The following is a 24,281-nucleotide window of genomic DNA, read 5'->3' on the forward strand; positions in this document are numbered from 1 at the left end:
TTTTTTGCACTTTTGGATCCAAACACCCCAAAGTGCAAAAGGGCAAATGCTACCGTAATTTTGCTAATTATGGATTAATTAGGCTTAATAGATTCGTCTCGTCATTTAGTCCTCATCTATGTAATTAGTTTTTTAATTAAACTATATTTAATACTTCTAATTAGCGTCCAAACATCTGATGTGACAGGAGCAAAAATTTGCCATTTACCCTTTTGCCATTTGGGGGTGGATCCAAACATGCCCTTACTCAAGTTTGGCACGGGAGCCCCCACCAGGCCACCACGGCACCACCAGCCCCGCCCGCCTCAGCAGCGCGCGCTAGAGGGGCATCTTGGCGCCATCATGATCTCCGGATTGCGCACGATCTTTATTTGCCCGCCGTTTCCACGCATCCCGAGATCACCCGCTAATCTAGGCGGCAATAACTACTCCCGCCGTGCTCTAGCACGGCGGTAATAAAGTCCCACCGCGACAGTGACGTGCCGTGATGCTCCCACCGGCCTGCGAGGTGGTGCCCAGGCGTCATCCGCCCGCTATGACGCCCCGCCGCTCCGTAAGGGACGCCTGTTCCTCGCTCTCTGTCATTGGAATCAATCCAATCGCAGAGCCGAGCGCCCCTGCCTCGCTGACCTTCTCCGGCTCCGGTGGCGCTGCCGCCTCCACCACCGCTGACCACTCTCGCCGCCGCATCGTCCGTCCGCGCCTTCTGCTCGCCCCCCCGCCGCCGGCCACCGCGCATCGCCTTCGTCGTCCTCCCCCGCCCCATTCGGGCAAGAGAGCGGCTCACAGCTCAGCTCGCCGTTCACCAATGACCAATCTCCAGTTACGCGAGGCCACCGCGCCCGGGTTGTGGTGGGCCACGGACCGAGCGGATTCACTGTAGCTCACTGCTCGTGCCCAGTAAAAAGCTGTAAAAGACGGGAGGGCAAAAGGCTCCAAGCCACAAGGGCAGCGAGCGAGCCCGCGACTGTCCACGAGCGACGAGAGGGAAGCACAACACAAGCACGAGCACCAACACCACCCGCCGCTCCGTCCCTCTCGCCGCTGTCCATTTCCTACTTGCGGCGGACCGAGCAGCGCGCGCGCGCACGAGCCAAGCGCAAGCCCCCAAGAAAACCCCAGGAGAGAAAAAGGAAAAGAAAGAAAAAAGAGCATGCCTCCCAACGGCGGCGGCACAGCTCTGCCGCTGCCGCTGCCGCTCCTACTCCTCCTGTCGCCGCTGCTGCTGCTGCATTCCCTCGCCAATGCCGGCTCGCTGGAGGCCGACGTCGCGGCGCTCGCCGACTTCCGCCTCGCCGCGGACCCGTCGGGCTCCGCGCTCGCGAGCTGGAACCTGTCCGCGAACCCGGCGCCCTGCGGCGGGTCCTGGCGCGGGGTCACCTGCGCCGGCGGCCGCGTCACGCGGCTGGTGCTCGAGGGCCTGGGACTCTCGGGCGCCGCCGCGCTCCCGGCGCTCGCGCGCCTCGACGGCCTCCGCGTGCTCAGCCTTAAGGGCAACGCCCTCTCGGGCGGGATCCCCGACCTCTCCCCGCTCGCCGGGCTCAAGCTGCTCTTCCTCGCGCGGAACGCGCTGTCCGGCCCCATCCCGCCCTCGCTCGGCGCGCTCTACCGGCTCTACCGCCTCGACCTGTCGCTCAACAACCTGTCCGGCGCCGTGCCGCCCGAGCTGGGCCGCCTCGACAGGCTGCTCACGCTCAGGCTGGACTCGAACCGGCTCAGCGGCGGGATCGACGCCGTCGCGCTGCCGAGGCTGCAGGAGTTCAATGTCTCCAACAATTTGATGTCCGGGAGGATTCCGGCCGCTGTGGCGGCGTTCCCGGCCGCGGCGTTCGGCGGGAACGCCGGTCTCTGCGGGGCGCCGCTCCCGCCGTGCAAGGACGAGGCGCAGCAGCCGAACGCGTCGGGGGCGGTGAACGCGTCCGCGGCACGGGACTGCCCTCCGGCTGCCGCCATGGTGGCGTCCTCGCCCTCGGGGAGGCCAGCTGGCGCTGAGGCGCCAGGCAGCGGCAAGGGCAAGATGAGCCGCGCCGCCGTGGTGGCAATTGTGGCTGGGGATTTCGCCGTGGTGGGGCTCGTGGCCGGGCTGCTCTTCTGCTACTTCTGGCCGCGCCTCTCCGGCCGGCGAAGCGGCAGGCGGCTCCAGCAGGGGGAGAAGATAGTGTACTCCTCGAGCCCTTACGGCGCCGCCGGGGTGGTCGCGGCGGCTGGCGCCGGTGGCGCGACGTTCGAGCGTGGCAAAATGGTGTTTTTGGAGGACCTGAGCTGCAGTAACGGCGGCACGAGGCGGTTCGAGCTGGACGAGCTGCTGCGCGCGTCCGCGGAGATGCTGGGCAAGGGCGGGTGCGGCACGGCGTACAAGGCCGTGCTCGACGACGGCACCGTCGTGGCCGTGAAGCGGCTGCGCGACGCTACGGCGGCGGCGGGCGCGTCTAAGAAGGAGTTCGAGCACCACATGGCCGTGCTGGGCCGTCTCCGCCACCCCAACATCGTGCCGCTCACCGCCTACTACTACGCCCGCGACGAGAAGCTGCTGGTGTACGAGTACATGCCCAACGGCAGCCTCTTCTCGCTCCTCCACGGCAAGTCCTCCCTGCTCCCCTCTCTCCTAGCTCGTGAACAGTTGATTCGCCCCGCATCAATTGGTTGGCTTGAATGCTGAATTGAAGCGTGCACTGTTGCGCAGGTAACCGGGGTCCCGGGCGCACGCCGCTGGAGTGGGCGGCGCGCCTGCGCATCGCGTCCGGCGCGGCGCGCGGGCTGGCCTACATCCACCAGTCCGGCCGCCGGGGCAGCGGGACGCCCAAGCTGGCGCACGGCAACATCAAGAGCACCAACATCCTGATCGACAAGTTCGGCGTGGCGCGGCTCGCGGACTGCGGCCTGGCGCAGCTGGGCTCGTCGCCCGCCGCCGCCGCGGCGCGCTCCGCGGGGTACCGCGCGCCCGAGGCGCCCCCTCCGCCGCGCCCCTGGGCGTCCCACAAGGGCGACGTGTACGCGTTCGGCGTGGTGCTCCTGGAGCTCCTGACGGGTCGGTGCCCCGGGAGCGAGCTCCCCAACGGCGGCGTGGTGGTGGAGCTGCCCCGGTGGGTGCAGTCCGTGGTGCGGGAGGAGTGGACCTCGGAGGTATTCGACCTGGAGCTGATGAAGGACAAGGGCATCGAGGAGGAGATGGTGGCGATGCTGCAGCTGGCGCTGAGCTGCGCTGCGGCGGCGCCCGAGCAGCGGCCCAAGATCGGGTACGTGGTGAAGATGATCGACGAGGTGCGCGCGTGCGGGGAGGCGTCGCCGTCGCACGACGAGTCCGTGGACGAGTCCTCGGGCGTCTCCGACTCGCCCGCCGTGTCGGAGGGCGGCGCGCTCAGCCAGTGAGGGCGCGGGCGGGTGCTCCTCCTCGGCTTGGGATGTGCCTTGTGATTCGTGACCTTGGTTTACTAGTACTACCTGCATTTGTTTTCTTTTGTTGGTTTTGGGGGTGAGGTGGATTAGCACGGACCGTCGGATCCGGTGATGGGCTTATATATGGTGTGGATGGCTCTGATTCTGATCGTCTTGCTCGTGTTTTTAACTGGCAGTAGATCCCTAGGTAGTAGTAAGCTGCCGCAGCGCCGGTTTGTGTTGGGGAAAACAAAAGGTTGTGCTTGTGTGAGTGGATCATGACAGTGTCTTTTGCTGCATCTTTTGCTGCTGCTGTGTGTGACTTTTGGCACTAGTTACCACGCCCTTGAAATGGCAACTGATTGATTCATGGGCCATGGCAGCCGCTAATCTGTTTGCAAGGACCATGTGGCTGAGAGATGGCTGATTAGTTAAGTACTGTACTATGAGTGATTGGATAAGCATAGTGGCCTCATCTCCTGATGAATCAGTCCAGGGCTGCAGGCCCAGCAAGGTGGAGGCGGTAGCCGGTAGGGGAGCCTTGCAGGACCGTTGGGTCCGTCCGGGCGGGCGTCAGAGGGCGCGCCGTAGGGTTTGGACACACCCTCCTCGTCTTGTCCCTGCCCGCACGGCCCCAGCGCCTACACGCAGGCGTCTGCTCCTACTACGTCGTGCATCGGGCGGGGTGAGTCGAGTGGGCACAGTGCCGCGCCCCGATGCTCTCTCGCTTTCCGCCAGCGCCAGGGGAGGAGGGAAAGCTTCGCGTTCCTGCCAACCCTGCAAGAGACGTTGGAAGCAACGGGAACCCTGGCCCTGGCCGCGACCGGGGGCGGTTGCCAAGCTTCAGCAGCAATCGCGTCTCGGTGTCGCCTCCCTCCACCGCACCGCGACGCATGCTGGTCGCTCCATGAGCACAGCGAGTCTGCACTTGCCACATTGCACCCAACCAAAAGGCAGGCGCAGCAGCCACTACCCGCCCCGGCCACCAGCTTCGAGGCCCCTCTATAATCCACCTCGGCATCATAAAAGATCCGCGGGTCCCATCCCGGAAGCGATCACACACCAGCGCGATCATGGCGGACTTGGCGTTGCCGCGCGTCTCGCGGTGTCTCAGCACCGGCCAGCAGAGTACGTCCCACTGTCCCAGCACGGAGTCCCTGAACCTAACCTGCAAGCGTACAGGTACAGCGTAGTACCTGGCGATGCAGGTGGGTCGGGATTAGTTGACCCAAAATATGACACATCCTACCCAGTAAATAATTCTTGGGTTTTTGGACAACCCAATCCACTGCATTATTGGGTTTTGGATATTTAGTTCAACCCAACTTACACCAAAACAACTTAGCTGCTGTTAAATATTCTTGAACTTATTACAAGATAAGCACGATGACAACAAAACAAGAAGACGCGTGTTGTTCACTCGGCAGCCATGGCGGCTGCCGCGGGCAAGTTGGAGGAGGTGGACTCCGCGCAGTGCAGCAGGGCAGCAGGCACCGAAGCACCGGCATGCCAGCGGGCGTGTGGAAGCCTATCATGCCTCTCAGCCGCGGCCTACGGCTCCTGCTCCGCTCGCACCGGCGCGAATGCGTCGACATTGTCATCGTCAACGACGGTATGCATCCTCCTCGTGCTCGTCGTGGAAGGAGACCATCACACTGTCGTCAGCCCAGGCGCCACGATCCCGCCGCGGAAGCCTGAGGCTGCTGCTGTTGCCGGATGGGAGGGAAGCGGCTGTGCTGGCGGGGGTCGTCGGGGGCCAAGCAGCATGAGTTGATGACGATTAGTTACCCAGATGATCCATAGAAATCGGCACTATTTGGCACTAAATTCGTGTAGTTGGTCTGTTAGGTATTTACACAAGGTATTATGTTTTGGGTAATGGATTATTGGGTCAACTTATATATGGCCAAACAGGCCGCACGGAATACGACACTAGAAATCACTGCACAAACACGACCCGACAGTCTGGTACGGACCTAACTCATAACCACTATATATACTTACCATCTCCTATCTCATATCCTAATCTCTCTCCTTCTCTTTCCCACCAACCGGCCGCCACCTCCTCACTGCCTCTCTCCCGTGTGTGCCTCCCTCCCGCCGTTCTCCTCCCTTTCTTGCTCTGCTCCAGCGTGCGCCTGCCCTCCCCGCTGTCCCCGCGTCGCGCGTCGCTACCCCTCCCCTCGCCGCGCGCTCCGCCCCGCTGGCTTCCCTCGTCCTGCCGTGCCGCACCGCCGATTCCCCTCCTCTCGCCGCGTCACGAGCCGCTCCTCCCCTCGCCACGCCGTCCCTCCCCTCGTCACGGCACGCCACCACCGGACGTCGTGCCCGGGCCGGCACGGAGCCGCCGAGCCAACGTCCCGTCGTGCCGGCATGGCACGATGTCACGCCAATCGTGCCGTGCCTGGGCCGGCGAGACGGGACTAAACCTTCGTCTCTGGCCGTGTTGTGCTGGACCGTGCCGTGCCGGCACAGCATCTTTAGCCATCTATAGGTCAACCCACTCAAATTCTGCGCTCTGCCTGCTCGCAGAATTTTCTGCTACACACAAAGGAACACACGGAGAATTTTTCCTCACCGAACTTTTCTTTGTTGGTGAAAACTTTAAAGTTGACTACTAGTAGGTCGTAGCATAACGTTATTGTTCTCATCACAAACTACTCAGATCTGGTTGGTCCGCATGGATGTACGGCTTACAAAGATCTACTTGTGTCAGTCAAAAGTTCGTGCTAGTAGTAAATCCTTGGCAGTTAGTAGAGGACTGCATGTTTTAATTGGTGTAGATCCTCACTTCGTACTGCTGTTGGGGTCGTCTGCATACAACAGCAGGTAGCAAGCAACAAGAATGGCCGAATGCTCGCCGTGCACGTCGTGGTGCAGGCGTGTTTGAATACACGCGGGGACGGGGAGAAAGAGATGGGTACGTGGAGTTATTGTGGCCGTTACGCGTACAGAATTTACTACCGTACGGTGCGTGTTATAACATGTCAGTGGTGGACCTGGGGTAACCGCCGTCCCGCACCTGAAGGCTGGGGGGCGCGCGCGCCACGCAGGTAAGCGCATCGCCATGGCATCGCCTCGCCGGACGGGTGGTCCTGTTGTCCAGAGCAGCACGCTGCACGCACACACCAGCCGCGCAACGCTCGAGATCCGCCGCCCGCGCTCCGCCGCCCGGGCAATGAGTGGCGTCCCCGGCGGCCGGCGCCCATGCCATGCATGTACACTCCTGTAGCGCTGCCGCTGTGGTACACGCGACCGAGAGCGGCACATGCGGTGCGAGGCGTTCCATTGGTCGGTACAGTGAAGTGGTTAGCCAAGTCAGCCAGCGCTCGCCCAGGCTGCAGAAGTGCAGTGGCGTACTGGCCGGCGAGGTCTGCCAAAAAGACTCCAGCCGGCTTGCTCCACCCGCTTGTGCGACAACTGCCCGCCCACAAGTTCAGCACGATCATGCAACCAGCCGTCTTGTTCGTCAGAGAACGAGGCGTTGCGCCGTTGCTCGCCTAACTTCCGGGCCACGACGGCGCTGCTAAGCTTGGGCCAGCATCTGCGCCGTCGTCCCTTGTGCTTGCATCTAGTAATAAGCATTTGAGCTCCAACTGCAAGACTGTTGCGTACTGATCCTGGTCCACGGCGCCAGCGGAGGCCCGTTGGCTACTGTCGGGCACTGGCGCGCGCCCTGTTGCTCCACATGAGCGCGGAGCAGGCCGCTCATGGAGTGCCCTCTGGTCTCTCTGCCCTGCCGATCGCTTTCCGATCCCGCCGGCCTGCCCTGAGCTGTTCGGTCCCCCTTCCCCTGTAGCGCGGGCTGCGCGCGGCTGGCTGGGGCAGCCGGCCGGCTGGGCTTCTGGCCTCTCTCCTTGGTGGGCATGGGCGCGGGCGCGCGAAGGAGAGGCGGGGGCGATCTGGCGCGCGCGGGAACAGGAGGTGTGGTGGACCTGGTGGTGGCCGGCCGGGGTGGGGGGCGAAAGGCGCCCTCGCATCTCGGGGTGCTGGATAAAGTGCGTGCGGATCTACGGAGAACAGGGGAGGAGGCGCGGCCGAGGCGAGCGTTGTCTTTCAGTGCCAAAAGACGTGTGATGAAGGAAACTTGAAGAAAAGTTGGCTGCGATGACCCTTCTGGGCCGAGGCGATAAATGGGTTAGATTGGAAATTTGGTTTCTCTGAAAGAACGTTTTAGGGAGCCGGGCTGACGCCCAGATTTGCATCTAAAAATTAAAATGAATTAGTGGTGAGCATGAAATGAGAAAGGCCCAGAGATGCAGGCAAGCCCAGGAGATTGTTTTCTTGGACCTTCCTTCATACATCTGGGCTCAGTCAGACTCTCTACTATCACAAGAAAAGGCTTTTGTAGCACTATGGGCCGGGAGACCAAACCCACATCGAATTCGACTACATGGGGCTCAACAGCCCACGGCTCCAAGTGTTTCTTTTTTGGCGGGTAGTGGGTCCGGCCCAAGCTGTTGGGCCATTTCAACCTGAGATCCATCTGGCTCGGTTTTGTTTCCTTTCCCTCTTTTCCTGTTGCTTCTTTCTTTCTTTTGTTGTCTCCTTGGACTCGGACCACATACATACTGCATACAAGATACTCTGTTCATGTCACCTTCACATCAGTTACCCATCACCTGTGTGATCGTGTCAAGTGGTGTCCCGCCGTCCCGCCCTGCCCTCCACTAAAAACCCTTGTCCGTGTCCGACGATTCGAGCTCAAACCCCATCCGTGAAGCACGGGCCGTTGGAGTTGGAGGAAGAGTGCGTGGACGACATAGATTGTTACAACACTCATGCCTACTTGGAGCACGCGTGCGGAATCTTCCTGCGACGGCTAAGTATAGCGCTCCAGACGGTCTAGATTTCTTTTGGTCCTGCGTGCTTATCTTACTTGTACAGAAAAAATACTCATTAGTTCCAGTTGAGAAATGTCATGTTTCGATTTTCCAACTGGAACAACCAATTTGGAACTAAAGACCTTCAGCACTGGTTGTAGAAACCAATGCTAAAAAGTCTGCAACGTCTAAAAAAATAATTAACAAGCACAACCAACTTCTACACATATGACTCTAGATATGATACTTTTTTTTAAATTGACCCGTGAAGAACCATTTATTTCCGATTGGGAACTCCAACCGAAACTAAAAGATTTAGTCCCGGTTAGAATTTCAACCAGAACTAAAAATAACTCGTTCCGGTTGGTAGTCCCGGTTAGAATTTCAACCAGAACTAAAAAAGAACTCGTTCCGGTTGGTGTTACTGATCGGAACTAAATTAGTTTCGGATCCAACCCTGACCGGAACTAACGGATGGATGAAAGGCAGTGTTTCCTTAATTTCCATCCTTTCGTATCCTTCACTACCACGATGATTTCCTCTTATCGATAGAGACGCCACACCTGTCCGACTGCGCCTCCAATGTCCGAACGAACCGCGCGGTTTGCTCGTTCCCGGCGAGCAGCGATCACGCCCTGCTCATTCTCGGGAGTCGGGATCGGTGGGCCACGGCATCGATCGTCGCCGGGGCTAGCAGCAGCGCGTGGAAAACGTGAAAACATGGCATGCGTCATGCGCAATTGCTGTGGTACCCGTAGGATGTACGACGACGGAGATAGCTACCAAGCTTTTAAAGCAAAGAACGATTAGTTTACTAGTAAACAGTAAATGGAAGCTATCGTACTTTTATGACGAAGAATGGCTTTTCAAGAAAACTAGCAAATGAATCTCACTAGGAGAGCGCCGGTAGTACTTTTGTGACGAGGTACGGTTTTCCGAGAAAACTAGCAAATGAACCTGGTAATCTCTAGGTTGGCCGGCAAGTCTGGGGCATCACCTCCTGCCATCAAGGTAAAGGGATGAACAACGATTAGAGGTTGGAAATGTAATAAGACATGATGAAAACTAAAATATTGGTTCAGTTGCTTTGTCCTCGATCAGCCTTGGTGCCCTATACACTAATAATAGGGTGAGGAGCTCTTGCATTGTAAGAATCGAACCTGTATAAAACACACACACGCACACACACACATCAGAAAGGTTGAGTCATTGCTCTATCTAAAAACTCTACCTCAGAGATTCAGACTATGTTCGTTGTACCCGGCCCTATCTTCGAAGATCTCCAGCTCGTCTTCCTTGGAATGTGTAGGCAAGAAATGCATTGTCATCTACCCAGTGAAGACACGACACATCGTTTCTTTCAAACAGAGCTATATGGCTATCTTTCATCCAAAGTTTCGAAAAATATTTGGTCTCTGGGATCATCTGATCCAATCTTGAGAGATCTCTAGTCCAATCATCGCATTTTTGGGTCACGGTAACTTCTAGTACGTCCAGAGGCGATTCACGCGCCCATTCCGACCTTCCCGACCAATGCTTCATCATGGACGGGATGGCGATCGACGTGCTTCTGTACGTCTCTGACGAGATCAAGCTCGAAATGCCCGAGACAATCAATTCCGGTTGGTAGCACGTCGCCCCGGCCCATCCGCCCAGCGGGCCCAGAGCGCGCAGGGGAGCCCTCGTGCCGTGCGTGGTCGGGCACGGCAGGTCGCCGGCCCCAGCCCGTCTAGCATTATTGAGCTAGCTTTCGCTGTCGCACGCGGGCAACGTGCGCGCGGGTTGCTCTCCGGGACCGGGACCGGGCCCCCCGGTGCGGGCTGCGGCCGCGGCTGGCGGACCTGAACCGGGCGGTCGCCATGCTCGGCGCGGCGCGCGCGTGGCCGCCTGGCCGGCCATCCGGGGCACCCACCACGCCTCGCCATCCGAATCCGTGGACTGTTCACGGGATGGCCACACGCACTGTTTCATCAGCTTCAGCGCTCAAGTTATGGGTACAGATACAGATACAGGACGTACTGGTTTTGTTTTTCTAAAAGAAAATAAAAGAAAACAGCACGTACTGGCACTGTCAGTCCACCGAGTAAACATTTCCGGCGTGGGCGCAGCCGGTCCGAGCAGATCTTCGTTTGTCTGGTTGCTCCAGATTGTTTACAATTTAGTAGATCATCAGACGGGCAAACACGAACTAAAAGGAATCCCAGCAACATGTCCGTGAGCCCCCCCGCGATGCTCCCAAACGAGCACTGCCGCAGTGGAGTACTAGCTCTAGGTGGACGTGCGCGGTTGCAGAGGAATGAAAGTTTCGCTTGTGCAGGCAGCGACCGTATTCTATGATCCTCGTCCTCGCAATACCTTGGGCGCACAATGTTTCGCACGCGTTCTACCACAAACAAGCCTACCTGTGCCCAATGGCCAGCGGACAGCACGGCCGCGACGGGGTGGGTGGGCACGTCCCACGGTGCTCGGATCAGAGAGGCCCGTGTCCGTCCTGGTGCCGCTTCCACGCCCGTGCAGGCAGCCAAGTGGAGCTGTCTGTTCCGTGCTTGCTGAGTTGCTGTGTGTGGCGACCCACGTGAGCTAGCAGCCGTAAGTAGTGGCACCCTGGAATCTCACCGCACCTCTTGACTCCTACGTGAAGCGTCAAATCGTGCTTCCTGGCTATTATTTCCCTTTTCCTTTTCGAAAAGAGCTCCTCTGCACTCGCTTTTCGTAGATGCATTCTTCTCATTTTCTAATCCTTTACGCGACAGCTTGCTCGGATTGGCAATCAGCGTGCGTATCGACGCCTCACTCAACCATCGTGGAAACTGACCTCCCTGGGTCATCGTTTTGAGATGTCACGGGGTGTTAATATTTCTTCATTGATGTTGATGCTGCGAGCAGTGGTCGACTCGCCGGTGGTGGTTGCGTTTGGGTCACTTTCGTCCACGTATGCAAGGATGGTAAATGGTCTTAAATTTTAGCGTAGATAATTTAATAGTTGGATTATAAATCTTATATAATTTTGAGCTACGAGCTAAAAATATATATAAAAGTTCACTTAGATTGTGAAGAGAGCACTAAGTTCATGATCCGTTCCCACCCCCACATGTGGGTAGATAGTGTGGTTATTGGCTTGTTGTGGTGATGTAATGTTGTTTGTATTTTTATTAATTCATACATAGACAAGCAATTCATTTGTTAGCTTATCTTTGGAAGAATAAAGAAGCGATCAATATTTGTTCTATTAGACAAAAAGATCTTAATACTTGCACTTCGTTCGCGTAAGAGGTGTACTAATACAGAATTATCCTTTTATCGATATTGTATCTATCAACATTTCTATGCCCTTTTTATCAATTTGCATGTCCTTAGGTATAAGTCTCTCTATGGATTCCATTACCTTATCTTCACTCATGAGGTTCCTACTTTTGACCCTTAATTTGCCTAGCTTTGTTCCCAAGGATATTCAAAAAATTTATAAGTTGTCTTAGCGTATGGTTGTTCATGTAGCAACATATCAACATTTAAAATCATGGTTTTGAGGTTTTCGTGGTAAAGTTCCAAAAAGTCTTTTCAAGTCTTATAACATTTCTATAATTTAAGTCTGATTCTTGAAATTTATGTAGGCTAAATTTTCAAGTCTTTTTACCTGGCCTAAGTACAGCGGGTGGGAACAAGAATGGAGGCAACGGTAGATGAGATGAATGCAGGCAAAGCAGGCTAGGATCATAGGAAACCAATTAAAGGTTGACTCATGACATTGGATGGCGATCGGACGGCTCTGGTACGTCGACCAAAAATCATAGGAAATTTTTTCTCCATTCGGGAACTCGCCCTGGTTTATCCCTCAGAAAGGAACTCGCCGAATGCCACCGTCCTCTTCCTCTCCCACCACCACCTGGCGGCACGGCGGAACCTGCCCACCACAGATCCATTTAAAAGCCCGGAGCATCTCCACGCTTCCGCCGCTTTACAGCTCCCCCACCCCCAGAGAATCCACCGCACCCACCCAGTGCGGCGGCCGCCGGCAATGGCGGCGGTGGCGGCGCATGGCGGCGACTACCTGCGGCGCTTCGTCGCGGAGACGGAGTGGTACAACGAGGTCGTCCTCAGCGCGGTGGCGCCCGGCAACTCGTGGCGCGGCCTGCCGCACCCGGTGCAGTCGTGGATACGCAACTGCGTCGGCGGCTACCTCCTCTACTTCATCTCCGGCTTCCTCTGGTGCTTCGTCATCTACTACTGGAAGCGCCACGCCTACATCCCCAAAGGTCCCGCCCCCTCTCCCTCCCTTCCCGACGCTGCTGCGGCTGCTGCAGCCGCCGATTTGTTCTTACTAGGATCTGGGTGTGCTTAGCCAGAGGATTTACGCTTTGATTCGAGAGTTTATTTTTGAGAGGTTGATTCGAGAGGGTTTTGCGGTAAATGCCGGTAAGGGACTTGCTATTCGCGCTGAAAGGTAAAGCTGGCGACTTCCGATCCCGAATGTCCGCTCCTTTCGGGAACCTTTTGGCTTGATCTGGAGCCTTTTTGTGGTGCGTTTTATGGTCCTCGCCGTGTAGTTGCTCTCGATCTCCATCTCCTAATAGGTACCAGAGGCCGTGAGGTGTGGCCCTGGAAGATTTGTTGGGGGAATTGTCATCTTGTTCCAGCTTGTTTTGGTTGTGAGGTATGATGGTTTGGAGATCTATTCGTCATTGGTAGGCAATCTGAATGGATCTGAAGGGCAGAATTTCCTTCTCGGCTAAGTGCCTAGCCTAAGTTTGTGAAATGTATGCCTTTGTGCTTGTTAAATAGAAACTTACATGATTGTTTACTCTGCTTTGCCAAGACTTTGGTTCAGCTTGGTATTACTGCTTATTGCTTAATTGCTTGAGCCTGTAAGCAGCTTATCATTACAAGTTGCTGACAAAGACTGAGGTTGGTCGCAGCCAAGCAATTTTAGTTTAACAAAAAAGATTCTAAATTTCTGCTTCAGATCGGGTTGAATTAATTATTCTCTATTACCTGTTTTACCATGCCCTCTCGTTCTTGGCAAGGCCGCCAATACTCAAAGATAAAGAGAGCCGGCACTTGACTCATGTGTTTGGATCGCTAAACAAAATTTTACGAGGTCATTCCAATGCTCTTGTCAGGGTTATTGTATAGTTAATTGATTGCTTTGGCTGGTTCCTATGCTCAACCACATGTTGTGCGCTGGACATTTCTATCAAGTGCTTAATATTAATCTTAGCTTATGCGTTACCTACTGGCTACTGTTTCTGTGTGCCCTGTCTTGAGTATTTTTTAGGTTCCCCATCCCTTTTCCACATTTGAGCCATTATACAGCTTTTATTCTGGAATATAGTTGGAGCATCTGTTGTGTTGATGCCCATTCAAAACTATGTGGTTGTGCTTGCGAAACTGCCTGATATTTTAAATTCAGGTGTCCTTCCTGGACCACTCAATTGAACCCTCTTGATTGCACTCATATATTCGTAATAGGAGCAAGCTAGAATGTCATGTTGGTAGCACCATTTGACCTGCATACCCATGAGGGATAAGGTTGCATTTGGTTTCTTTGGTGATGCAAACCAAGTGGAATACAGGAAGAGAATTATTCTGATACTTAGATTTATATTAGCTGGGCATCATGTTGGTACTACTGTTAACACCAGTGCAAGGCCACCTTGTTGTATAATTGCTAAGTCCTACGTATTAAATCATTAAATTAATATTTCCTTACAAATCATTAGATTAATATTTTTTTTCTGTTGGTATCTCAATGAATTATAAAGAATATTGCATGGTTGCATGATACAAAAGAGAAAAGAGTATTGTAAAATGGATATATCAATCTTTTCGAGGGGTTGAAAGATGCAATTCTTTGAGGAAAGGCGCTTTGAATAAGTGATGTTACGATAGTACTTAAACATATTTCCAAAAAGCCTGTCTAAATCTTCTAGAATCCCCACTTCACCCTCCTTTTCATTTTTCAGTTCCTCAGTGGATTTACTAAGATTTCTCGATGACATATGATCACTTTTGCATGTTCTGACTCGAAATATCATTATTTTGCTTTATCCATTAGATTGCGCTTCACCGAGTGTAGAAATAATTATAAGGATACTTTTTCCAGCAACAATATTTATCCATAGAGAAATCTTAGTCGGTGTTTTTCTTAGATCTTAATAAACTGCAGCTGGCAGCAGTTATTTGTACTGCATACTGTAATTATTTTGTTGCCCAAAAATGGAAATATTCTTCATACATACTTTTTGTCGCTTTATATGTACTGTAACAACAACTGTTAATGAGCACGCTGCATGGGTGCTTGGAATGCACACAAAGGACTTGTCTCATATCGTTTCTAAGAAACTAGGAGCAACATTTCCTGGACATCAACAACAACAACAACTACTTAGCCTTTTGTCCCAAGCAAGTTGGGGTAGGCTAGAGATGAAACCCACAGAAAGCAAGAATAAGAAACACAAAAAGGGCACAAGCCAAAGGAAGAGATAGGGATTAAACAAAAAGTAACAAAGGTCATGGTTCAGGTACGTTAATTGCTAATCTCCAAGCGCTCCTATCCATAGCTAATTCCTTAGCGATATTCCACTCCTTAAGGTCTCTCTTAACCGTCTCGTCCCAAATTAGTCTAGGTCTACCTCTACCTCTCTTTACATTATCGCCCCGCTTTAAAACTCCACTACGCACCGGCGCCTCGGGAGGCCTCCGTTGTACATGTCCAAACCATCTCAACCGATGTTGAATCAACTTCTCCTCGATAGGTGCCACCCCGACCCTATCTCGAATCTCTTCGTTCCGGACTCTATCTCTTCTTGTATGCCCGTAGAACCAACGCAGCATATGCATCTCTGCTACACTCAGTTGCTGGACATGTCGCCTTTTCCTAGACATCTTCATATAAAAGTATGCTGTGAATCTGACAATCTTGTCAGGTCATCCCTAGAAATACCATGTGCGTACCAGTAGAATTGTTAATACATCGGTTTTACCTTGTGTAAGGTATTCTAATACGATCTTATACTCTCAAAATTTTATGTGATTATGTCCATGTCTATGAAATGTTTGATCTAAGATTAGCATTTGATGCAGATGCCGTCCCTACAAATGAAGCTATGAGGAAGCAAATAATTGTTGCATCGAAGGCTATGCCTTTCTATTGTGCTCTTCCAACTTTATCCGAGTACATGATTGAGAGCGGATGGACACGGTGTTTCTTTAATATCAGCGAAGTTGGTGTGCCCATGTACTTCGTTAATTTGGCTTTATATCTCATCTTTGTGGAGTTTGGAATTTACTGGATGCACAGAGAGTTGCATGACATAAAGCCATTATACAAATATCTACATGCAACCCACCATATTTACAACAAGGAAAATACACTGTCTCCTTTTGCTGGTAAGATCTTACCGCCTTAATTCATTCTTAATTTTTGGTATTTTGTTTTAGTATGTTCTTTTGTGGGCAAGATCTGAAGTCTGTAGATAGGTGACAGGAGTTACAGTAAATGAACACACACATTCCCCCCTCTTGTTACTTAAAAAGGTTGGAAAGAAGAATTCAGTACTTGTACTTATTTCTTATCATGAAGGCAGCAACAAACCAATAATTGTACATGGTACATGAGTTCCGTGTATGCCCTACTATTTCTCGGCAATAACATAGTTCTTTAATGTTTACTTGTAGTTTGCAATTTTTTTCCAGTCCAATTTTACTCCGGAGTATCATTTTAGCACCCCTACCTAATTTATGAATTTGTTACCTTCTAGGGCTGGCGTTTCATCCAGTGGATGGGATTTTGCAAGCAATACCACATGTGTTTGCCCTCTTCATTTTCCCAACGCACTTCAGGACCCACATCGCTCTCTTATTCTTGGAGGCCGTGTGGACGACAAACATCCACGACTGCATTCACGGCAAGGTATGGCCGGTCATGGGTGCAGGCTACCATACCATTCACCACACAACTTACCGCCACAACTATGGCCACTACACCATCTGGATGGACTGGATGTTTGGCACGCTCCGCGAGCCGGTAGATATCCTCAAGAACGAGTGAGGTGTGTGTTCTCCCATGCGCTGTGTGGGGTTTCTAATCTGCTCGGCCTGCTCGGACACTGTCTGTCGCCCGAAGCATCATCGGTGTGTTTACTTCAGTATGCTAGGTGCACGTCATGTTGTGTTCCCCCCGTAATTTAGCTCTGTTTCTCGTGATGCAATGGAGCCCAGGACGAATAAAAAGTTTGGTAGACGCATTCTGGGTTCCAGTCGCCTGTACAATTCGGCACCTCCATGTCAATATAGAATGTACAATGCTTTCCTTGTACCTGCTCAGTGTGTCGCAGTTCGGACATGCATTGCTCTGTTTCTGAGTGTTGCTTGGGTTTGTGGTATAGCGAAACGAAGGCCGGATTTTAAGCCCAGGGCCTTATCTGTCTATTTTGTATACATCGGAGTAAGGTCAAACACTTATTATGCTTTGGATTGAAGAAAATAGGGCCATTTATCATGCTTTATTCGGACTCGTAAGTTTTCGGATCACGACAGGCTGAAAGGAGAAGGCGTGAGGTTACTCTGCACTCAACGTCTCTTTTGTATGATTAGGGCAAAATCACGGTCTGCTTTCGGCGCCGGACAGGTGGCGACCACATCTCCGTACCAGTTTGTCGTGGCCGCCCGCGCTCCACACATCGTCCTGCTTGATTTCGAAAACGTTATCTGATCGTTTGGTCCGAGGTTGTGATCGTTATCTTCACTGTCGCTTGTATTTCGTTTGATAGCGTTTTGCCTTTTTTGGGGGGGACCCATTTTGCTTGACCAGTGTATTGCAAGCGGGCCTGCTTAAGATTCCGTTGTGTTCCAGACGGGCCCATGATACGACACGGCGCTTGCTAGTTGGGCTGGACCGTCCTTAGGTGTGATTATATTCGTTGATGTCCTCCGAAGCCACCAAAGCAAAGCAGGCTCTTTAGTTGGGCTGGACTGTCCGGAATACGTCTTCGTCGATGTGGACTCCAAATTGGGCCCAACCCTAAGAAGGCCCATTACCGGAAGCAATTAACCGTTCACCACACATCTTACGCGGTTTTACGCGGCAAGATCCCACGCGGTTTTTTGCGGCGTCCAATGGTAGGGAGGTCCGCTCGCTGTGAATGCATGCCTCGTTGTCCCCGGCTTCTCTCTCGCACTGAAACGAACAAAGTTGCCACTCATCATGCTGTCTGGAAGTAGGATCTTCGTTTTGTTTTGTTTCCGTTCGACTCGGTTTGGTCTTTGGTACTGAAGGACACGGCCTCGAACGCATCAGTATTCAGAGATCCTCCCGTGGGGTCCCAAGTCTCCACGCGGAGGCATGATGAATTGATGATGCTGACGAGTGAGCGAAGATTCGCACGCCGTAACAGGGATATCGACACAGTACTCGTGCGTTTTTCTTTTTTTCGTTCATTGCTCGAATTGTGCTATGAGCCTATGATCTGGTTGGTTAAGTCTCTGTTTGCCCGCACCCTTTCTGCATGCGCTGAGCAGAACGACCTGCCGCTCGATCCGTCCGTCTCGAGTCACGCCGGCCGGAAGCTGCCGTGTTCAACTCCCGCGGCAGACGGCGGCGGCGTGCAGGTAGCCAGGCGCGTGGCTTTCTTTCGCCATCTCAATTCGGGTAGCCAGCAGGACTTGCCCGCCGATGGATATGCCGGTGGCACTTGCGACTTCCGAGGCATCGTCGTCGTCGCGGAATTTGGCGGCAGCAGGAGTGATAGATTCTTCGCCTGATGGTGGGGTTCCTGGACTGGGCCGGCCTGACGGTCTAAAGTTTCCACGATTGCTGCTGCTTTAGTACTTGTGCCCGACAGGTCCCCAAGTGGACGAATGACCAATGCAGATGGTTAGGTTTCTTGTAATTGGAGCTAGCGAGCCGTGGACTCGAATCCGTGCGCACATCTGATTATTCGAGTCGTCTCTGAATAAGAATGCACTACCCCGGCTGCGCGGCCGTACGTACGGTTCGTCAAGATCAGATAGCCACACGCACGTATACCTAGCTGCAAAGTCTGACTCGAACCGGGAAAAACAGTAGTTTACCAGTGAGTCCTTGGATGAAAATTCCATGATTGTTGCACAACCGTAAAAGGTACATACAGTATTTGATAAATCTTTCACCCAAACCATCCGCATCCGCGTCTCTCTCGTTGTCAACTGCGCGGCGATTGTACAGGGAGGCATCCCCGTGCGCACTTTTTTGCGAGGATGCCGCGACGTGTTTGGAATGGTAGTAACGGATCATGGTTCCAGTGATCTCTTCACAGTATATTTTTAGCTTAAAATTATATAAGATAAGAACCCAGCCTTACGAGCCCTTAAATTATTTAGACTAAATTAATTTTAAGACCTTTACCACCCTACCGACAAATGATTCCAGCACTACCACTGCTAATTAACAGTCTGCTTAAGAAATTGGTGCTTGATAGTTTGGTTGGTGACGGCGTCCGGTGTGCTGTGTTTGTGTGTGTGAGAGACAAAGAGCTTGTTTGGAGTTTTGAGAAAACGACGGTTTGGAAAACGGTTAACGCTGCGTGGCGTCTGCGTGTGTCGCTTTCCGTGTGGGTCTGATGTGGCGATGAGTGGTTCCTCGGGACGGCGACATCATTTTTTGTTCCTGTCTTTGTTTTCTTTTCAGAGGTGAAATGGCGACATGATGTTGGTGCGATCTTGTCGTGGGTCTCCGTCGCGAGTGCTACTGTTCATGCCGGAACGCGAGAAGCTTCTCGGTAATATTCATCACCCTCCTGATGGAGTTGCAGAGTAAATCAGATGTTGCGGTGTTTGGCTTACTACTGGGCTCATCCGCTCATCCATGCGCTGTGTTAATCAAGCAGGAAATAAAAAGTAGTCCCTCTGATTATAATGCTGTTTCAAGCTTTTGAAATTCCGACCATTGATAATTTTAAAAGGTTCGGTTGGGACTTTGGAGACAATAAGCATCGCATGCTTAGATTTGCCTTGAAGAATACTTTCACAAGTTTTTTTTTCAAATTTTTTTAATTATATATACTAAAAATAGTGGTTAGACTTTAGCCAGTCCACTCGAATACGCTTATCAGTGCATTTAAAAAAAGAGAATGCCAATTTTCAGCTACTGTAGTTCGTTAGTTCCTAATAACAACAGTAAATGAGCATGCTTGGTTCCCGGGCCTTGGCAAACAAACAATAAAGGCCACTCTACTACTAGAAAGGAACCAAGGAGTACGACAGACTTTGCTCCAGGCTGAATTGTTTAGTGTTACCGACTTTCTCTCCTTTCCTATTGTTACCCTGACTTTGCCATTCTTTGAAACTCCCAGTAGTCATTACTGTTGCTTTGATTGATCTTCTCCTTCAAACCGACCGGAGCATGAGAAACTGAATGCCTTCTACTACTCTGTTTTTTTTTTAAAAAATTCTCTTAATCCTACAATCTCAACTTTACATGCGGAGAGGGAGAGGCTGATGAGTGATGAAAATTCGCTGCTGAAACAGTTGGAATCAATCAAGGTCTAGCCTCCCTTTCTTGTAAGAGCACGCCTTGACAGTGTCAGTCTCCTACTCTGATTCCTCCCGGTAACTGTCGCTGAATTTGCTGAGTCAGGCGATGAACTGCTCAGAACTGTTGAAGAGAGACTGACTGAAAGATGGAGGAGATTTGCTTGCATGCATACATCAGTGGACAAATCAGAGCTCTGCCTGCGTACGTGGTGGAATTTGTTTTAGCCATCGGCCACAAATTCAACGCGGTTTTTGTGCCGCGTAATGATAAGGACGTCCACTCGTTCTGATCGAACGCCCAATGCTGGGTTAATTTGCGACCAAATATAGCATACGATTTTGTCCCCCTTCTGCTCGGGTTCGCGCTGAAATAAACGAAACTTGGCACAAAGTGGCTACCAAAATTGCGAAAGAGTGATTACATGAGTTTCGGTCCTAGGTTTGATTTTCAGTGGGAGCGGATTTTTATAAATTTAATGACGTTGTACTTTCAGTGGTAGGAGATGTTTCCGTCGACAGCGAGACGACTGCGGTGATTTCGTCAATCTCGAGGATTTGCCAGCTCAGTCTTCGAAGATACTGATAAGGATAGAGTTTGTGTACGTATATTTATAAAGGTGAGTGTGCGTGCGTTGTGAGTGTCTGAGTTGTACTGTGTAAATTAAAAAAATATGGCCACCAAAATTGGAATCTTTAAAAGTTACAAATTACAATCGTAACCATGCTATTTGAAAGTAGTAGGATCCTAGTTTCGTTTTCGTTTTTCTGTTTTTGTCCGCTCTTCGACACGGTTTGGTCTTAGTGTCATACGCATCAGGATTCAGAGAACTCGGGGTCCCCAAGTCTACACGCGGAGAGACGCAGAAGCTGATGAGTGACAGTGATATCAACAGTGTGTGTTGTATTTGCCAGTCGAATAATACTAGCATGATTTTTCGCACCGTCTTTTACGCTGAACATCTGAAAGACTCGAAGCTCGATCGTCCTGCCGGAAGCTGCCGCAGTTTGATCGACGGTGAAAAGCACCCCCGGTCCCGTCGACCGGCGGCTCGCGGCTCCGCGTTGTTCGTGGCTTGTCGCGTGGCCAGGCCACATCAGAGATCAGACAGCGGCGTGCAGGCAGCTCTCTCTCGCCATGTCGCGGGCCCGTCTGCTGCTGGTATGCTTGGGAGGCGTCGTCGCCGGCGAACTTTCCGACGCCCGACCGGATTCCTGGAGCGGCGATAGATGATGATTCCTCGCTTGATGGCTCAGCTTGTGGGTTTGGCCGGCCCTGGTGGCTCTACTCGTGCACGGCCCGACTAGTCCCCAACCAAAGCTGGTCTTGGAATGAACGATCCGTGCAGCCGCCCTTTTTACCGGCTGCGTGACCGTACGTGCGTTCCACCTCGACCAGATAGATGGTCCACCAACCTAGCTCCGACTAGGAAAAGTCGGGCCCCGCGTTTGCCGGGCGACCGACCCGGGTCACTGACGGCCCGTGGCTAGCTCCTGCCTGCCTCTATCTCAACAAGTCAGTACTCAAACAGTGCTTAAGGTTCCGCACGCTAAACTTTAGACCAGTTGCATCGAATATTTAATTACTAATTAAAAATATTAAATTTAGACTAATGCAAAACTAACTGCATACCCCTTTAATCATCGGTTCTCTTGTAACAATCGCCAAAAAGATCTTTTCTTTTATTTACTGTCTTTTACACCGGTAAAAAAGAGGCACAAATAACCATGCATCCAAGCCGGTTTGCAGGCGAGGCATCTCGCGGCTTGTCAAACGCAAGGAGGATAGTTTAACCGCGTCCACGTAGACCGGACGCAGCAGCAGCCGCGCCTTGCTTGCCCAGCACGCCCTGCTGAACCGCCCACACAAGTCTGCGTCAATCCGACGCCTGCTCATGACAACCTCTGATTCCTTTTTGCGAGAGGTTGATTGGGACAAACTGAGATGGTTTCTTCCCTCACTTTTCCGCCCCAAACCAAACCCATATCCATATCCATCGTCGCATCTCTCGCCGTCAGCGGCGTGGTGAAGATCGCACAGGTGTGATGCTACTACTGCTGCGTTGAAATTCTGACGGTCTGGTTAAGGATGTGATTAGACATATGCTGCTTGCATTGACAGTTTAGCTGCAACAACGGCGTCTTGTGTGCCCGTCAGCCCGTGTTTGGAGTTTCGAGAGAGGGCAATTTTGGAAGGCACAGTTAGAGTTCCATAGAAATGGCCATGGATGGTTCGTAGAAGTGGCAACATGTTTGTCTGTTTTTTTCTTTTCAGAACTGGAATAGCGACATTATGATTCGATTGGTTTGTCGTGGTTACTGTTCATGCTAGAACCGGAAGCTAAGGCGAGAAGCTTCTCAGCAATATTATTTACCGCGGCATCTAGTGAAGTTGTAGAGTAAATCATGCAGTGTTTGGTTCACGACAGAGTACTGATTACTGACCTTTTGACACTGTAAAAAAAAATACTGAGCTCATGCTTGATGTCAATGAAGAGGTGCCTATTCGTTTGAAGCATCATGTGGAAAAAAGGTGCACCAAGTAGGGGACTAGGGGGTATAAGAATATATGGCAAAGCGCTTCTGCTGGTGAAACTTTGCCTACCTGAATTTGCTGACCAGTAGCTCTAAAAAAATATGTTTACAAGTACGTTTAAACAAGAGAGGATGTCAATGTCATGCAGTATGTTGGTCTTCGCCCCAACTATATTCAATGATGAGCATGCATGCATGGTTGTTTTTTTGGCAAACACTAAAGGTCACTCAACACCATCAGCTAGAGACCAAGGACGGCAACAAACTCTGCAGTAGGCTCAATTCTTTAATGGCACCGACTTTATGATCTTGCCAATTGTCAGTTAATCTTTTTTTTTCAAGAATCAATCATCAATTGTTAGTTAATCTTAGGACAACAAGGCCTTCGCATTCTCTGAACAGTCTGAAGTGTTCCACAACGGACTACGGTTCATGATTTTCTTGTTTAAATTGACCCATATAATATGAGAAACTGAACGTCTGCTACTTTACCTTTTCTCATCTATTTTCTGTTGGAGAATCGTGCATGCTATCTTTTTAGATTCTTGGAGAAACCATTACGAAGCCATTTAGTGTGTCAACTTCAGAACAGTCGCGATGTGCACTGCAATGAGTCGATGGATGCTCTTCAGAGTCTAATACACGCGCCGGTAGGACTGACATTGAGTCATGGAGACTCTGATTGCGATGGTGAGGCACAAGCAAGAGCTTCAGCTTTTTTTTCCCCAACGGTGGAGACGATCTGTCCACAGGAAATTCAAATCACCGAAAGATTTGATGCAACAGGTCCCATGTGCTGTTTATATTTTTCGACGCTAGGTTGCTGCACCATTTGTACTACCCATCTTGACGAGATGCATGCATAATACAGGTCTTGAACGCTTTTTCTGACGGAAGTAAGAGTGTCATACTTTCGACAAGGACCATGGAAAACCTCATGTAATGTACTAGTAAGTAGCGGCCATCCATACAAAAGAAAAATGAGGATCTTCATTCCTTTTCTTTTTTTGTCTGTTTTTTTCTCTTCTTTGCTTTGGTCTTACGGTAGTACTAAGCAACAAGGCCTTGTTAACCATCAGAAAACTCGTCAGTCTCAAGTCTACACGCGGTGAGAGAGGGTGACCACAGATTTCTTTCATGTATGGTGAAAAGTACCTGTTATTTTCTGCCGTTTTGCTGTCGAGGCATGTCGCAGACTGTCAAACGCAAGAAGCCTAATTTAACCACGTCCACGTAGAGCAAACGCAGCAGGCGCGCCTTGCTTTGCTTGCCCAGTACGCGCCCTTGCTGCCCGGAGCCGGCTGGGCGATGGTTACTAGCGCCACCACCCACATCTGTCTCCGTCAATGCGAGGCCTGGTGGTGACTGCGACACTGATTGGGACATGCGATCCTGGATTGAATTTTCACGCACTTTTCCATGGCGGCAGCCCCAAAACCACCAATTATTTCGACAGTTTGTTTGATCGATCTCGCTTCAAAATTAGTTGACGTCGGATAACAATGGAGGCCTGCCGCAGGTTGTCAAATATAAAGAGCAACTCCCTCCGTTCCAATCGTTTTGGCTTTTCTAAATTTATAGCTTTTCTATGTATGTCTAGATGTATAGCAAACATTATAAATTTAGAAAAGCTAAAACAATCTACATTTTAAAATGGAGAAAGTATAATTTAATCGCGTACACGTAGACCATACTCATCGTCCGGCGCACCTGTCTCAGTCAATCCGACTCCTCATTAGGACAAACACTTGCACCACTGTATTGTTTTCTGAGAGATTGATGATTAGGACAGCCATTTTGCTTCGAAAGGATATTAGGACAGCCGATCTGAGAAGCTGATTTTTCACGGACTTTTCCATGGCGGCAGTGTCCCCAAACATATTTTTATACCGTTCTTCCTCACTCCCTCTCGCTGTCAGCTGCCTCGTGAGCGTGCAGGTGTGCCACGCAAAGTACCCGCGTATGTACTTGGTCGCTTAATTCTGGAACGACCCTGCCTGCCAAATGCTGCTTACTTTTCATGACAGTCTGCTTAAGAAACTA

The 24,281-nt window shown here is 51.5% G+C and overlaps 2 protein-coding genes across 2 annotated transcripts; both read left to right on the plus strand.

The window, feature by feature from the left end:
* The first annotated feature begins 639 nt into the window (after positions 1 to 639).
* Positions 640 to 3,752, plus strand: LOC112894730 (probable leucine-rich repeat receptor-like protein kinase At1g68400). The gene is made up of 2 exons (XM_025962531.1): positions 640 to 2,579; positions 2,684 to 3,752. Exons 1-2 carry the CDS (start codon positions 1,154 to 1,156, stop codon positions 3,367 to 3,369), a joined length of 2,112 nt encoding a protein of 703 aa, XP_025818316.1. The 5' UTR covers positions 640 to 1,153; the 3' UTR covers positions 3,370 to 3,752.
* Positions 3,753 to 12,145: 8,393 nt separating this feature from the next.
* Positions 12,146 to 16,609, plus strand: LOC112893472 (delta(7)-sterol-C5(6)-desaturase-like). The gene is made up of 3 exons (XM_025960832.1): positions 12,146 to 12,451; positions 15,279 to 15,584; positions 15,956 to 16,609. The coding sequence occupies exons 1-3, from the start codon at positions 12,214 to 12,216 to the stop codon at positions 16,243 to 16,245; spliced, it is 834 nt and encodes a 277-aa protein (XP_025816617.1). The 5' UTR covers positions 12,146 to 12,213; the 3' UTR covers positions 16,246 to 16,609.
* Positions 16,610 to 24,281: the final 7,672 nt, after the last annotated feature.

This window comes from Panicum hallii, chromosome 5 (genome assembly GCF_002211085.1).
Source record: "Panicum hallii strain FIL2 chromosome 5, PHallii_v3.1, whole genome shotgun sequence".
In the NCBI taxonomy this organism is placed as follows: domain Eukaryota; kingdom Viridiplantae; phylum Streptophyta; class Magnoliopsida; order Poales; family Poaceae; genus Panicum; species Panicum hallii.

What these genes read in the sequence shown, in the direction of transcription:
- LOC112893472 (XM_025960832.1), top strand. Translation starts at nt 12,214, where the DNA reads ATGGCGGCGGTGGCGGCGCATGGCGGCGACTACCTGCGGCGCTTCGTC. An exon ending in CCACGCCTACATCCCCAAAG is followed by an intron (nt 12,452 to 15,278) that starts GTCCCGCCCCCT and finishes CATTTGATGCAG; the next exon opens with ATGCCGTCCCTACAAATGAA. An exon ending in TACACTGTCTCCTTTTGCTG is followed by an intron (nt 15,585 to 15,955) that starts GTAAGATCTTAC and finishes GTTACCTTCTAG; the next exon opens with GGCTGGCGTTTCATCCAGTG.
- LOC112894730 (XM_025962531.1), top strand. Translation starts at nt 1,154, where the DNA reads ATGCCTCCCAACGGCGGCGGCACAGCTCTGCCGCTGCCGCTGCCGCTC. An exon ending in CCTCTTCTCGCTCCTCCACG is followed by an intron (nt 2,580 to 2,683) that starts GCAAGTCCTCCC and finishes ACTGTTGCGCAG; the next exon opens with GTAACCGGGGTCCCGGGCGC.